The sequence below is a fragment of the Euprymna scolopes genome, chromosome 25 (genome assembly GCF_053919585.1).
Source record: "Euprymna scolopes isolate OS-2025 chromosome 25, ASM5391958v1, whole genome shotgun sequence".
In the NCBI taxonomy this organism is placed as follows: Eukaryota; Metazoa; Mollusca; class Cephalopoda; order Sepiida; family Sepiolidae; genus Euprymna; species Euprymna scolopes.
In genome coordinates, this window is record NC_136506.1 from 72,877,704 (window position 1) to 72,894,475 (window position 16,772).

General features: G+C 34.8%; 1 protein-coding gene across 3 annotated transcripts in view; it reads right to left on the minus strand.

The window, feature by feature from the left end:
* Positions 1 to 16,772, minus strand: part of LOC145247432 (uncharacterized) — a 209,505-nt gene that overhangs the window by 25,227 nt on the left and 167,506 nt on the right. For all 3 annotated transcript variants that reach the window (XM_080109194.1, XM_080109193.1, XM_080109195.1), the window contains one exon: positions 2,458 to 2,540. In XM_080109194.1, the coding sequence (XP_079965320.1) occupies positions 2,458 to 2,540 (83 nt within the window). The remainder of the gene's footprint in view (positions 1 to 2,457; positions 2,541 to 16,772) is intronic.

Consider the following 16,772-nt stretch of genomic DNA (forward strand, 5'->3'; position numbering starts at 1 on the left):
CAAACAAAATGATTTGAAATGAAATTAATACACGTTATTCGGATCTTTCAAACTATTTTCATTGAAGTTATCTTCAATGTTTCAGCCAATGTAACACTGCTTTCTTCAGCCACATCTAAAGAAGGTTAGGTTTAATATATGCATTAAAGAAAATCCAAACAAAAAGAAAGCATTATTCAACTTCAATAATTTTGTGCTATCATTTTTTTATTATTATCAGTTCAACAACTATTTTAAGTGCTGACATATGTTGGACAGTCCTCAATCAACCAAGTACTCGCTCATTCAACATAGCAAGACTAACAAAGTCTGTTCTACACACATTCTCACCATACTCTTTTAGCTTCCACTGCAGTCATACGATCTAAAACCTTAAAAACTCGCACTAAACATCCACTATATCATTCTCATTATTTCTTTCCATGCAACACATGTCTTTAACCTTCACTAGCCAGGTTTTGTGTTAACAATTAGATGATTAGAGGAAACCATCTAAATTTAAATCACCCTCTGAGCTCATGAGATTTAAGCCCATCTTTATGACTATCATTTCTTTTCATGCAATGCATGTCCTCAACCCTCAGTAGTCATGTTTCACTTTCACACATCAAAACTGCACACAAATCCTGGTCAACAGTAGTAATGACACTATCCACTAAACAATTTATGATGTGTAAAAAGTCTTCAGCTATGAACAACAATTCACAAACCAAAAGCTACAACCAGGAATCCAAGATTGGTCACAAGTATCCTCAATAATAATGCATGCGTCAAAATCTTTGAGATGAAGATTGATAATTTGTATTATTTTAACTACTGCTTTAACTTTGGATGTTATTCTTACAATGTTTCGTATATGAAAGAAAACAAATTAGAATTAATTAGTGTCCGAATTATTTCCACTAATAATTTTTGATAGGTGAAAATAATTTTGACACCGATTAATTCTAATTTGTTTTCTTTTGTACTTTTTATTTATTGTACTTATTATAGCAGTTCAGCCTGGCTTTGCTTGGGCCCTATGTACTGTTCATAACTTTATGTGCACACACACACACACACACACACACACATATATATATATTAAAAAGATGGACTCCTGTCCAGGTAACCTACATCTAAAATTTCAAGTATTTAGACAAAATTAGCAAAGGAGTTTGGTATAGTCTACAAAGATCAACTCTTTCAACTTTGACGTTTTAAGCAGGCAAATTTTCGCCAAAAAAATAATTAAAATGCTTGCTGCATGCCTGAATACCCTTTATGTAAAATTTCAAATGTTTACACCCAAAATTGGCTGAATAGTTTACTAGAGACCGTAAAGGTCAAATCTTGAACTTTGAATCCTTGGCAGCCAAATCTCCAGCCAAAAACCTATTAAAAAGCTTGCCCCTATGTCTAAATGCACTTTATGTAAAATTTCAAATGTTTACCTAAAAATTGGCTGAGTAAATTTGGTAGAGATCGCAGAGGTCAAATTTTAACTTTGACCCCTTAATATTGTTTTGGGCTCAAATCAAATTAAAAAGTTTGATTTATATTCAAGTAACCTGCATCTAGAATTTCAAGTGTTTAGACCCAAAATTGGCGGAGGAGTTTGTTAGAGTTTTCAAAAGATCAAATCGTTGAAACTTATGGCCAAAAACCAATTAAAAAGATTTTCCCTTGTATCAAATTTCGAGTTTGTAGACTGAAAATTGACAGAGTAGTTAGGAAGGGAAATGTACACAATTTCACATGTATTTTTATTTCACATTTCATACGTATTTCTATTTCACATTTCATACGTATTTCTATTTCACATTTCATACGTATTTCTATTTCACATTTTATTTCACATTTATATTTCATTTGTATTTTTATTTCACATTTTATTTCATTTATATTTCATTTGTATTTTTATTTCACATTTTATTTCATTTATATTTCATCATTTAATTGATTTCATTCTTATTCTCAATGCATATGTTAAACTTTAAACATGTGAAATACTAGCTTTTAACTGAAACAGAAACAACTACATTATTAAACTTCCAGTTTTCATTGATTTGAACAGTTTTTTTTATTTTTATTTGCAATTCAGATAATAGAGTCTCACATCAGCTGGGTGGGGGAGGTCCGATATGCATAAAAAGCTGTTGAGAGGTGGGCCTTGATATGGTGCATATTCTCTTTGACCTGACCTGAATTTCTCTGGAAACCAAAATATAATACTCCACAATTAAAAAAAAAAAGCTTACAACCTAATTTATGAATGAACTAAAGTGACAAAACAATCCAACTGAGAACAGTAGTTTTAATAAGTCAAACCATACAAAATTATTTCATAGAAGTTGTAGTTCAGACCCCCCCCCTCCCAGTTGTATGGCTGCTAGGCGACATGTTATTAAGTATCATCACTTTATGCTTTTGTATTTGTGAAAAGGTTTTGTGAGAAACTCTGAAAATGGTGCTCACCTCTGCATTTCTTGACCGTTCAGGACGACTGTGGGAAGTACAAAAACCTGCTAATTCTTCCGCCGAAGTATTATCAAAAAAATCTGAAAAGGAAGAAAAGAGTTAAAATACAAACATTTAAATTATTTTAATAGAAAATTAGAAACAAGAGGGGAGGATACTAAACTTTTCGCCCTGTAAAAACGGGAAAGAGTTATAGCTCATTGACTTAATAAGTGCCTTATGTCAAAGTGACTGTTCAATCTATACTCATTTTTGTATTAAATATCAATCCCTAACTGTGCATCAAACGGACATCATAATACTTGCTGCACCTTATAGCAAAGCTCTATATAAAATTTCAGCCAGATCAGCCCAGTAGTTTCTGAGAAAATGCGAAAAAGACGGACAAACAGATTAAGAGAAATATATATTTTTTTGAATTAGTATTCTTAAATTTTATTCTAAATGTTTCGAGTGATGTAACCTCCAAACTTTAGGTATATCTTGTCGAACTTGGGAATCACTCAAGATACACCTGAAGAGGTTCAGAAATTACATCGGGAAAATGTAAGAATAACATTCAAGATGAGAACAGTAGTCCAAATAAGAATTAGCAATCCTCATCTAAAAAATGTAGAAACGTATGCATATTTCTTTTCAAAAAATGATGATAAAAAAAAACACTAATTCATGCAGTTTGTGTGTGCACAAGACAATGGAGACTGTTGAGAACTCAGATATGGAGAAAGTACGTTCTTATGATAAAATCTATTTAAGTTGTCCAGAAGTTTTCTTACTTTGGTGATACCATTTTCAGCACAGGGTGGAACAGGTGCTGATGAAAGTTGCAAAACTTAGGAGAGGATGAAGTACGTTTGTGGAAATTCTGTTATCAACAGAATGTTACCATTGTCAACTAATGGAAGAGTTTATCGGGCAGATAATGATAATGTGATTGTGTATGGATTGGGAAACCTAATCAGTGAAGGTTGACTACGTGTTATATAGATAGAAATGATATGAGAATAAGACGGATTTGTAATGAGAGTCTTGAATATAGGCTTAGATCTGATGACCTCAGAGGAGGATTAAATCTGAATAGTACTGGGAGATGCGTGAAGAACATGCCGATGGTATAGGCATGTTAAAAGCAGATAAAAGTTGTGTTCGTAGATGTAGATGGTTTGGATTAAAAGGAGATTGAAAACAACTAAAAAATAAAAATAAAAAAAAATAGAAAAAGACAAATTGTCAAGCATTTTTTTCTTCCTTTTCATTTTAAGCACGCACGCACATACACACCTTAGTAGATTAAATAAAGTACATTCTTATGATAAAAACTATTGAAGCTGTCCAGATAAAGAACTAATCAGAGATAGGTTAGTCTGGAAGACAATTTTAAAAAGCAACCCAACACATGCCAGTATGTAAAACAGATGTTCAACAGAATATGATAATGATTGTACGAAATGACTTGATATGGAATTACATTTGATCTTCGATTTATTCCATATCACCGCATTAAAACAATTTTTTTTTTTTTTTTTTTTATAAAAAGGCATTGAAATTTGTAAGTTTTTCTCCATATTAACTTCCATGATTTCTATTAAAAGTAATTTTGAACAGAACTCATCTGGCATTAAGGCAAACATTTCAACCTCCAACAGTGTTTTGTTTAGCGCCCAATTGTTTACATACATGATTTAGTGATTATAGATTGTACAGAGCAAGAGCAAGAAGACCATTTTCCAAAGAATCCTGTGGTTCTACGATTCTCATCAGACATTAACAAAAAAACAGGCAATGGTACTTTTGTATTTGATAAACAGATATAAAGCAAAAGGACACTTTCAGACTTCTGAAGTTTAGAAACTTATCAACAGAGCATTACCATTGTCAACCAACGGAGGAGTTTATCAGGCGTTTATCAGTTTATAGTGTTGTGATAGTGTATGAATTGGGAAACCTGATCAGTGAGGGTTGACCACATGTATGGATAGAAATGATGAGAATGATAAGCTGGATTTGTAATGCGAGTCTTTAAGCACAAGGTTAGGTTTGATGGACAGTTCCTCGAGCTGTACGTGCAAGTAAAATATAAGCTAAACTAACAGAGCAGGAGAATAGAAAGTGAACCTTGGATTTGCTTTAAATAGCCTTGTAATTCTCACTTTATTTTGTTCTTTAGTCTTCACATTCTACGAGCGATTTTTCGAACAAAGGTGGAAAGAATTACTGTTTTCTGAGTCAGAATCCATCTATTTAACACTTAATTTTTTAGCTTTAAGATTAAAAAAAAAAAAAAAAAAAAAAAAAAAAAAAAAAAAAAAAAATTTTTTTTTTTTTTTTAGCTCCCCATATAAAGTGACTTATCTTTTCTGGAGTAATTTCCATTAAAAAATAATTAAAAAAAAAAAAAAAAAAAGTTTTAGAAACTATTGCTATAATAATTTTGTAAGATAGAAATACAGTTATCAAAAATTAAAAGATCCACAAAAAAAAAAAAAAAAAAAAATAAAAAAAAAAATAAAAATAAAAAAATTTGGAAAAGAGAAGAAAATAAAAATATGGTTTGAACATGTTTTCCCAGAAACTCCATCTTTAATTATAAAGCAAAGATTTTATATATATATATATATATATATATATATATATATAAATAAAAAAAAATAAAAAAATCAAGAAAATGATGATCATCACCAAAGAAATGGACTGATTAGTTAAGAGTGATAGTGGTGTGCTGCTCTTAGAAGCTGGAAGGTTGCCCCAAGATCCTGATAAATGGGAGAACTTTATTTTAAAACATATGGCAAAACTTGTAAAGCAAACTTTACACTTGGTATTTTAACTGAATAAACTATGGTTCTTTCATAAGACTGGTAGGAAAGAGGGGTATTTTTGACTTCCTGTTTTAACACTTAGATTTATAATGTTAATTTAACAAAAAATTTTTTTAAATACAGTTCAATAGCTCTTTATCCCTAAAGTCTATACTTATTGCTTCCTCCTTTGTATTCCTTGGCCTTTAAAAACTGAACCATCAACTAATCCACATCTAACAACGCAAGAACTTAACATGGTCATACTATCAATGTGTTTTGTTTTCTCCTTAGGCTATCCAGATTTAATCATTCTTTTTTTTTTTTTTTTTTTTTTTTTACAAAGGCATCACCACATTATCAAGGCCCAGAGGCCACTCAAGGATAAGGGTTAAAGAGTGTACAGTAGAAGTTGGTCAATATAGTAATCATTAGTAATGAAAATTTGGTAAATTTAATAACTTATATGGAACGGCTCATCAAGAACTTATTTACTTTAGACTTGAACAAAACCATATTGTAGTCAGCCGGAAAGCAGGAAAACGGAAGACAATTCCACAGGCGTGCAGTTCTAAGAAAGAAGCTTTGTTCATGGAATCTACGTTTAGGTTTAGGCACAGATAAAGAGTGGGGGAAATTATTGATAGTGTTTACAGCTAGACGAGTGTTTCTTGTGAAAGTTTGGCGAGGGGGGACCATAGATTGAAGCTCAGTTGAACACTTTCCATGAAAATAACGATACATCAGAGACAAACTCGCAACATCTCTTCTGTGAGATAGAGGTTGCAAGGAGGAGAAAAGGACATCTCCTACGAGGCTACGAAGTCTATTTTGAACTCTATCAAGGCAGGACAAGTTCTTTCTAGCAGCTCCTGCCCAGATGTGGCAACAGTATTCCATCCTTGGACGTACCTGGCTCTTATATAGATAGAGAATAGCATCAGCAGTGAGATATCTACTGGATCGATAGAAAGATCCCACCATTTTTCCAGCGGCCTTGGTAACAGATTTGATATACGTGTTCCATTTAAGATCAGGAGTAATGGTCAAGCCCAGAAGCTTGTCAAAACTTGAGGCCTCCTGAAGACGAGAGCCATTCATTTCAATTGATGACAAATGTGGATTAGAATGTTGATGATGTAAAGAGAGAAGCTTGGTTTTAGATGCATTAAAAGTAACCAGCCACTCCTTTCCCCATTGTACTACGTGCTCAAGATCAGAGGAGAGAGAATTGGAGAGAACTTGCTCGTTTACTGTCTTAGATGTGGTACCATAAATGGTAGTGTCGTCAGCATAAATGTCTACAAATGATGTAAGGATATGATTTGGAAGATCATTAATGTAGATCAGGAAAAGAGTTGGGCCCAGGATGGATCCCTGAGGGACACCGGCATTAATATTGTGAGCTTCTGATTTTTGCCCCTCAACTACTACTCTTATGAATCTATCAGAAAGAAATGATTTAATAATTGAGAAGACTTTTCCAGCTATACCATAGCTAGCGATCTTATGAAGTAAACCTTTATGCCATACCCTATCAAAGGCTTTAGATATGTCAAGAGCAATTGCCCTAGAAAGATTGCCACCGTCGAGAGATTTGCTAATCCTATGCGATATAACTGTAAGGACATCTGCTGTAGATCTAGCAGAACGGAAACCATATTGAGTGTCACTAAGAAGGTTATTTTTGTTGAGATGTTTGATTACTTCTGTATTTAATACAGATTCTAGCAACTTACTCATGACGCACAGGAGACTTATTGGCCTGTACTGAGAGGGGGATGAGCGATCACCTGAATTCTTAAATACAGGGCATACTGATGAGATTTTCCAGGGAGATGGGAAACTATTCTCCTTAAGACAACGTTTAAACAGTTTTGTAAGTATGGGCGCTAGTTCAGGTTGAAGTTTTTTGAGTACTATAATTGGAATACCATCAGGGCCAGTTGCTTTACTGGAATCAAGGTTTTTGATTAGCTTGGCAACATCACGTACAGATATACGTATATCACATAGCGTGTTTTCTGATACAAGAGGAAATATTGGGGGTTGGCGGTCTTGGTCGCAAAGGGTAGAATTAGCTGCAAAGTTCTTGACAAAGAGTTTGGCTTTGTCTGATGCTGACGAGATTACCTCAGATCCATTGATAATAGTTGGGATGGAGCACACGCTTCTGTTCAGGATTCTGTTTGCTATTTGCCAAAACTGGTGGGAACCAAGCCGCTGCTCAGCTACTTTGGACTTAACAGATTGAGCATACAACTCTCTTGCGTTCCTTATTACTTTCTTACAATGGTTGCTGGCAGTCCTGAAAACGGCTTTAGTTTCCATACATCTATTACGTTTGAAGCAGTGGAAAAAGTGATTTCTGTGCGCAATGGCAGCAGCACATTCTGGAGAGAACCATGGCTGGCTGTTAGGTTTTTGCTGAAATTTTTTAGAGGGTATGAAATGGTCAATACCTACAATTAACCATTCAGTTAGGTCTAATACTATAGAGGACACATCCTTTTTAAACATGGAATGCAGAGGTAGATCAGATATAAATGTACGGAAGCTATCCCAGTCAGCCTTAGTGTATCGATATACTGTACGATGAAGAGGTACGTCTGGGGACTTATTACATTTCATTTTTATCTTAATTGATACAACAGAGTGGTCGGAAGATCCAAGAGGCGACAGAACAGAAACTGAACATAGTTCAGGGCAAGTTGTGAGAAAAAGGTCTAGTAGGCTCGCATACTGGCCGTCATTATCGGGCACACGGGTAGGTTCCTGAACAATCTGAGTGAGGTCATAGGCAATGGAGAAATCATGACAGAACCTCCCCTCATCATCGGTCTTGTTTGAGTGGGTCAACCATTCGACGTTGTGAACATTGAAGTCTCCACATACGTGAATGTTAGCTGAAGGATAAGTAGAAAGGACTTGGTCAATTTTCTCAGATATGCTTTGAAAGATAGTAACTCCGCTGTTGTGGGGGCGATAGAGAGTAAATATAAATGCAGTAGTGTGAGCTAAAGCAACCCGGAAGCACATATAAGGTAAGTTAGGATCTTCCCTGGAGATGTCCCTCCCACATGGAAAGCTATCTTTAATATAGGCACATATTCCATGCCCATGGCGATCTTGGGGGTCAGATTTAGAAGTTAAGTTAGAGTATCCTGTAATTGCAAACTCATCAAGGGAAATAGCCTGTCCAATGCCAGTTTCACTTAAAAATAAAAGGTCTGGTTTAGTCTCCTGTAATTGGGTTTCAACCTCTGGAAGGTTAGAACGTAGACCCCTGATGTTGGAGAAGGAGACATGGTAGTAGGGGTCTACGTTGGAAGTTGGAGAACCGGGTTTAATCGTGTATTTTTTCTTGAAACTTGTCATGATGAAATTTTGGAATTTGTGGACTAGGTCGACAGATTTACTTAGAGCAGGACAGAGAGGGGAAACTAAGAGAGAAAAAGAAACGAAGAATTTTTTTTTTTTTTTTGTACCACATGATAAGGTAAAGCCGTAACAATTACCCACTAGTATGGCATCGAGAGGCCCCACCAGAAGCTACTGCATGGTCCAGATTCCATTCACCAAATGGCAATACAGCAGCCCCAGTACTTTGCACCTGCTGATAGGACAGCCTCCTTAGTGGTTAATCCAAGGTTCGGGTCCCTGACTATCAGGCGGATAACGTCAGCCCAGACAAAACGTTTACCTCCAGCACCCTTACTAGTGACATGGCTACAAGGATAGACATAGAAACAGAAAATTTCCACCAACTCTGCCAACTGTTCGCGCAAAAATACTGCCAACCTAGAAAACAGCTTTTTCTTCTCCCTTTGTCAGAAAAATCACTCATTTAAAAATGAGGACTGAGGGACAAATAAGAAGAAGCGAGAGTAACAGGAGCTGCCGATAACGCATCCACAATGCGTTTTCTACTCTCCAAAAAAAAAAAATAAAAAAATAAAAAAATAACTATTAAGTATTGTACTTAATAAAAGTCCAACGGACCTGTTTAAGGGAAAGTATGGTGATAGATTCCCCTCCCACGAACTAAAAATGAGTACAATTAGGTAATCTATTTTTGCAATCAACTCGGTAGATAAATAAACATTTATGGACGAGACAAAAAAAAAAAAAAAAAATTAAAGCTAGCATTTAATACAACAGAAATACATAAATTAAATACTGAATCTGCTCAATCTTTTGAATATTTTATTAAATATTAAATTCAATGATGAATTAATATTTGAAAAATATTTTATAAACATTATAAATAAAAATTTGCATATAACAAAACACATTTGTAAATAAAATTGCTTTTTTTTTTTTTTTTATTATTAAGACCATGAATAAAACTTCTTGCAAATAATCCCAACAATTGAATAAACTGCATTAAAAAAAAAAAAAAAAATTCTAAACTGAGAAATAAGTGAGAAGCAGTCAAAATGAAGAAATACAGGAAGCAGAATATTGCAAAATTTGTAAGTTGCATATTTTTTTTTGGGGGGGGGAGAGAGAGAGAGAGAGAGAGAGAGAGAGAGAGAGAGAGAGAGAGAGAGAGAGAAAGAGAGAGAGAGAGAGAGATTTTTTTTTTTTTTTTTAAACCATTATAAAATTTACATTGTTTTACTGAATTATGCAAAAAAGAAATTGAGATTTTTGTATGTAGGTTATGTTATGGACATTCCCTACTCCATCCTTATGTATCATGAAGTGTTAAAAAAATGAGGAGGGGGGAATAATTTTAGTAGTAAAACAGGAAGTTGTACACGAAACGCACGCAAAAGGAACTAAAATATGATTGTTAAGGAAGGTGTGGCATTTATGAGAACAAAAGGATCGAACAATGGAGGTCAACATGTTTAGAGTTGTACGTGTGGTGAGGAGTTTCGCAACAGTTGGGGACAGTTTGCAAACGGTCTTGGGTTTGAACACAGATGAATGCAGATTGTGTGACTCAAAGCAGATGGAGAGGAGCTGGCAGTAACTGATAAACATGGCCTTGAAAGTAAACATAGATGTAGACTTCAACATCCAGAGGGTTGATGGGGGTCACACACAGAGTGCAACTGATATTTGCAGAATGTGTCAGAGTTTGCGCTTCGTGTTATGTTTTTTTAATACTTATGAAGCCATGCAAGTCTCCCTGGGCAGTTGATAATGTAAAAGATGACATCATAGCCAGGAGAGAAGATGCAAGAGAAAACCACAGCAACAACAGGTTGGCAATCACTGCCGAGCTAAGTAGCACGCAGTTTCACAAACACGAGAAAATCTAAACATAAAAATGTACACGTGTGAAACATTCTAGCAAACAACTATCAATTTTTGGTCTACAGACTTGAAACTTGATATATGAACTATTTGGACTTGTGTAACGAATTAGATTTTGTTTTTAACCAGAAAAAACTGCTAAGAGGTTAAAAGTGAACAATTGGAACTTGGCAGGTGCAAGTCAAACTAATGTGTATCCTTTACACATGTGCGAATACACATTTATATATGTTAAGTCAGTTAATTTATAAAGTTCTGATATGCATGTGGCCTTATCTAAGATCGTAACGAATATTGGGGAGCTAATGCTTTGGTTTCAATTTTAGCTGACAGTACCAAAGTCACTTGTTTTTGTTAAAACTTGAAATCACTACCATAGATTGGGTACAATATAATAATTGGCCCTATAATAATGAAATCTGCATAAATTAAAATATATTTAGACATTTTATGACCAAGCAAAGCCAGGCGGCCTGCTAATATTAAAAAAAATCAAATACATTTGTGAATAGTTATGAGAATTAAGTTATTTGATAGCCTGAAATGAAAATGATCCTGGCCTTCGTTTAGTCTCAAAAAGCAATCGATAACGCTGTAAGGGTTGTTGTAATTATACAATCTACAACCACACCTGATCTGAAATGACTACAAAAAAATGCTAGGATAAGCAAAATGCCTTTATATATACAGCACCTGATATTCCCAAATGGTCACCAGTTAGTACTGACAAGGCTAAATGAATGTCACTTAACTTCGCTGATTTAATGGAAACCGAGGTGTTAGTGCTGTTAGTGGTCCTTATGCAAAAACATGACATAGTATAGAAATTTATTTCAAATTTAAATTAAAAATATTAATTTCTTTTAAATATTACCCCCCCCCCCCAAAAAAAAAAAATTGAATAATTGGGGTCATTGGATTACTTGCAAAATCTTACTAGAAAATGTAGGTTTCGTTACACACACAAATATGCAGCTTAATGAAAACATCAACATCAGGGATCTAGAAGAGCATGAGCCTTATAAGTACCTTGACATTGAGGAAAACGAGAACATACAGCATATCAAGATGTGGAGAAGATTAGCAAAGAATATGCCCGCCGGGTGAGGAAAATATGCAAAACCCAGTTCACCAATAAAAATAAAATTACTGCCATAAACCAGCTTGCTATGCCAGTAATAACATACAGCTTTGGTGTCATTGATTGGCCACAAAAATACATCAACCGGCTAGATGTAAAGACACGAAAGCTACTAACGCTTCATAAAATAATATATAGAAATCAGTGTCTACCAAGGCTGTATTTGCCCACGGGAGAAGGAGGTCTGGGACTCTCAGAGATCAATCATCAACATAGGACAACTATTGTGAGCACCGGTCAATATCTGAGAAGCTCCCAGAATGACACCCTCTCAATAGTATACGAACATCAAGAGACAAGAGCCAGCAGAACAACATCAGTCACCCAGCTGGCCAAGCATTTTGGTCAGGGCTGTCTCTCAGATGAGGACGAAACACCAAACAAGTGTGCCACAGAAATAGCAAGAAAGAGCCGGCAGAAATATACAAAGACCTTTCAACAGATGAACCTTAAAGAATGGGACCAACATCAGTGTGCAAAGTATTTTTTAGGGAACTCTCAGGAATACATAGATAAAGGTTCCTTGGACTGGCTCAAAAGGGGAGCCCCCCACCACGATCAGGAAAGGGTCATAATGGCTGCTCAAGACCAGGAATTGATAACCAATGCATTCAAGAAGATAGCAGGGATCAGTAATGATAATAAATGCAGGTTCTGCCATACAGTATTGGAAAGTGTTGGTCATCTGATATCAAGTTGCAAAGTTCTTCTAGGGGACGGCGAGACATGATAGAGTCTGCAAGTACTTCCACTGGACCATCTGTAAAAAATTAAACATCCAGTGTAGCAGTAAGTCCTGGGAACATCAACCTGAACGAACAGCTGGAAATGACTTATATACCATACATTACGACCATGTAATCCCTACAGCCACCTACCTTGAAAATGCTGCTGTGAAACCTGGCATAGTTATATGGAATAAGTCAGAAAGAGTTCCAACCTTGATTGAAGTAAGTGCTCCTAATGATGGCGGTCTGAACAGAGGTGAAAGAAAGAAACAAACCAAGTATCAAGATCTCGTGTGTATGAAAATAAACTGGAATCTTAGGGAGATATCAATCATACCAGTTGTTATAGGTGCCACAGGGCTTATGAAAAAGAACCTGAAGTCCTACCTAACTAATATTCCTGGTGAACCAAGTGCAAAAGAGATCCAGACAATTGCACTTAAGGGAACAGCGAGGATACTAAAAAGAGCTCTCGGTTTCAATAAAAAGCGGGGGAATGTTGGCAGCTGGTTTGGCTGCCCCATACCCAGCATTTCAATCTTCAAAGGAAAAAAAAAAAAGGAAAAAAAAAAAAGCAATGTTTCTGACAAAAGGGAAGTACCACTATTATGTCGGAATCTATCCATCCAACACTTCCCATTGGCTTGTTTTTGACCTTGAAGTAATATTTTTTTTTCATTGGCTAGTTTTTGACCTTGAAGTAATATTTTTTTTCTTGCCTTGTCTTAAGCAATTTACATAGAAAAATAAAAAAGAAAGTATGTTAGGTGTGGACACAGACCACACAACATTATTGTAATATGCCCTCATACAAAAAAAATACTACTATTGGATTTCAAAATTTTATCTGGAGAAAAACTTATTTTGAAATGTTTTGAAAATTTTGCATTGAAAACCAAGCCCTATAAGTATAGGGCTTGGTTTTCAATAAGATTATCAAATAAGCTTAGAAATTGAAAAAAGATACAAACTTTCACAAAACGCACTCGCCTAACTACAACCATTATCAACAATTTCTGACACTATATCTGTATATTTTGGAATCCTTTGAGATGAAATCATTTTAAGGTTAGAGGAGTTGGATGGAACAACTATGAAGATAAGAATAACAGTCCACAAAAAAAAAAAAAAAAAAAAAAAAAAAAAAAAAAAAAATGAATGTAAAAATTATTTGTTCATTTAAGAATTAACTGGCACTATTTTTTCTTGGAAAAAAAAAAAACAAACATTTCAACCAGGCTAAGGAGTGGGTAGGTAAAAGTCCTATTCTTAGAATTTTAGATAGCCGACTGGCTTGAGAAATCTATATTGTTTTTTGTGTTTAAATTTTGAAAAGGATTGGCACATCTTTCAAGGTTTTGTAAATTCAACTTTTTATTTCCTACAATGAAAAGAAATCTGAAGACTTGAACCTATATATACATACTAACAGGGGCACCTAGCATTGCCTGGTCATAAGTTACGTTTAAATAATGCAAATTTTGTATTTATTATATAATCAATTCTCTATTGATTATTTCGTACTATATTGTACCCAATATAGTCATGACATGATTAAAAAAAAAAAAAAAATTTGATTTGAGTGCCATCAACTAGAATTGAAATCGAAACCAGAATTAAAATAGTAAAAAAAATTATGGTGATCAGTAAAAAAGAAAGAATAGAAAAAACTGGAAAGGTAAAAAAAGAAACAAAAAGGAAGTGAGGGGTGAAAGGGTCATATATACCATGTTTTTGTTGAAGATTTGTGCAAGTGTGCAAGATTTACACACACACACACATATATATATATATATATATATATATATATATATATACACACACACACACACACATACAGAGAGAGATAGAGAGAGAGAGAAATAAATAAGAAAATATGCACACAAGACATCAAATATGTATGTATGTGTGTGTGTGGGGGGGGGGAGTAATAATTTTTGCTAAGAATCAACAAAACTATTTCAAGGTGAAACAAAAATGACATTTGAAACAAAAGCATAAACCCAACTTAAATGACCCCCCACCCAATTCCTGCGGTTACTTCTGGTGCAAAAAGAGACATCACAAAAATGGAATTTTTCAGTTCCTATGCTAAATTATTCAGTAAACCAGACTACAACGATGAACCAGAAAGCTAGATAATAACCCTTCTACCCCTTCTGAAGCCTTCTCTCTTCACCCAGAAACACTGTGGGGTGGAGTGGAAAATACTCAATTGTCATGTAAAATATGGGGGGGGGGGGGTCAATAAAAAACCGATATGTCTAGATGGGGCTACAAAGTCGACCTAACCATGTATAATGTACAAAGATACCTCATAATGCAGCAGTGTCTTGCCTGCACTCTTACCCAACAAATGAAGCTTAAATGATTTCACAGAGTTTTTTTTTTTTTTAAATAATAATAATAATAATAATAATAATAATAATGCAATGAAATGTGTAAAGAAACGAGGAGGGGTGGGAAGTATCAAAATATGCTTAAAAAATACAAAAACAGGAAAAATGATATTTTTATGAACATAATACCAGTTCTTTAATTATGTAAGCACACTTGGCTCTCTAATAATTTTAAATTGCACTCTAAAATACATTTCCCTATTGAACTAAGTGTTCTGTTGCTTTGTAGAATTATGGGTGGATGGCAAACTTTCTACTCTAATAGCTTTTTTACTTGGCCGCTTGCCTTTGGAACTCCCTTCTCCAACCGTACTAACATGCAGAAATTTACATGTATATAAACATCTAGTTGCATAACTCAACTTAAGATACCTCATTATATATATATATATATATACACACAAATTATATAAATGCAACCGTGTGTGGGTTGGTTGTTTGTTTGTTTTACAGCATATCAACCCTTTTCGGGTTATTTAATGCCGAATCCAAAGATTTTGAAGAAAAATTTTTTTAATAGAATATATTTGTTGTTTTCATGTCGGTTTCTATTTAATCCATAGTTGGGACCCTAACAGGTACTACCACTCCGGGTCATAGTGGACCTGGGAGCAATGGTAATTAAAGGGTGGCTCCACACTCCCCAAAGCCCACAAGCTGGGGCCTCACCACTGGATATAGTTTAAGGTCATATCCAGGACCCCCATTGAGGGACTTTTACCCTGTGCAGGGGGGGGGGCAGTCGGTGTATTCTAATGCTCCACCGACAGGGCCACCGTGTGTGGGAGTTCGTTCTTTATAGACTCCGAAACGACAGAACAGATTTGCTGTAAAATTTACAGAACTTTAGTGTATAAGTCTGGGAATGACCTTAGTTAAGTTTTGTCTCAGAATAACCCTGATAATTACAGATAATCAAAACCTTTATTTTATCATTGATAAAGCCATTTTTTCCAAGTCACTTAGCAACAATGGTAGAACAGACCGTGAAAATTCTGTGGGTAAGTTGATAGTTTTTTTTTTTTTTTTTTTTTTTTTTTTGCATGTCATGGTCTGTAGGTTCAAACTCTGCACATAAATTTTAATTTTTCTTTTCATTAACTGCAAAGAATTGTATAAGACTTGAAAATTTACATTTTTTTTTTGTGGTCTGTAGGTTCGACCCCTGCATGGAAATTTCTTAATGCTTTTTTTTTTTTTGTTAACTGAAAAGAAGTTTATATAAAATCTATATATATAAAAGGCAAAATGTGTGTGACCATTTCGTGTATGTCTCACAAAGGCTTTTCTCGCACACGCTCCTGGAGGGGAGGGGGGTTACGATCGCTTAGAAGTGTTTATATAGGCTGTAGATAATATCTAGGATTTGAGAACACGTGTAGCGTATAGATTTATTTAATTCGATTTTTACAAAATTATTACCATTTCATCCCGTCTTGTGTTCGTTCAAATTTTTCGTATAAAAAGCGAAACTAATTCAAAGCCAACATTGTTCCTGGCATCGCACCCGGGAAACGTCCAGAAGCAATCAGCTTTGATCAATGTTGTATATCAGACAATTGCTATTCAATCTGGACAATTCGGAGCTGGTTTCCCCCTCCCCAACATCTGTTGGGGGAAAAAAAAAAAAAAAAGTCAAATTTGGGTAAACAAACCCAAATGCTGCCTTGTAGCAAAAGTTAACTGCGTGACTTCTATTTGACCTTCTTAATTAGATCAAATCGAAGCAGGAGAGTTAACTTTTATTGCGGGCACCTGTTTTTAATAGTTAAATAAATTCAAACGTGTCTGTTGTATGTCGCGGTGGCCAAATTGTTAACGTAGCGCGTTTTTTTTTACACTTTAATTTCCAACTTTGCTTCAAGGGTTCAGGTTCGATCCTCATACTCACCTACCAAAACTTTTTATTTTTTATTTTTGTAAATAAAAAATTTACAACACCAATTATAATTAAACAGATCCCGCAATAGTTTAAGTT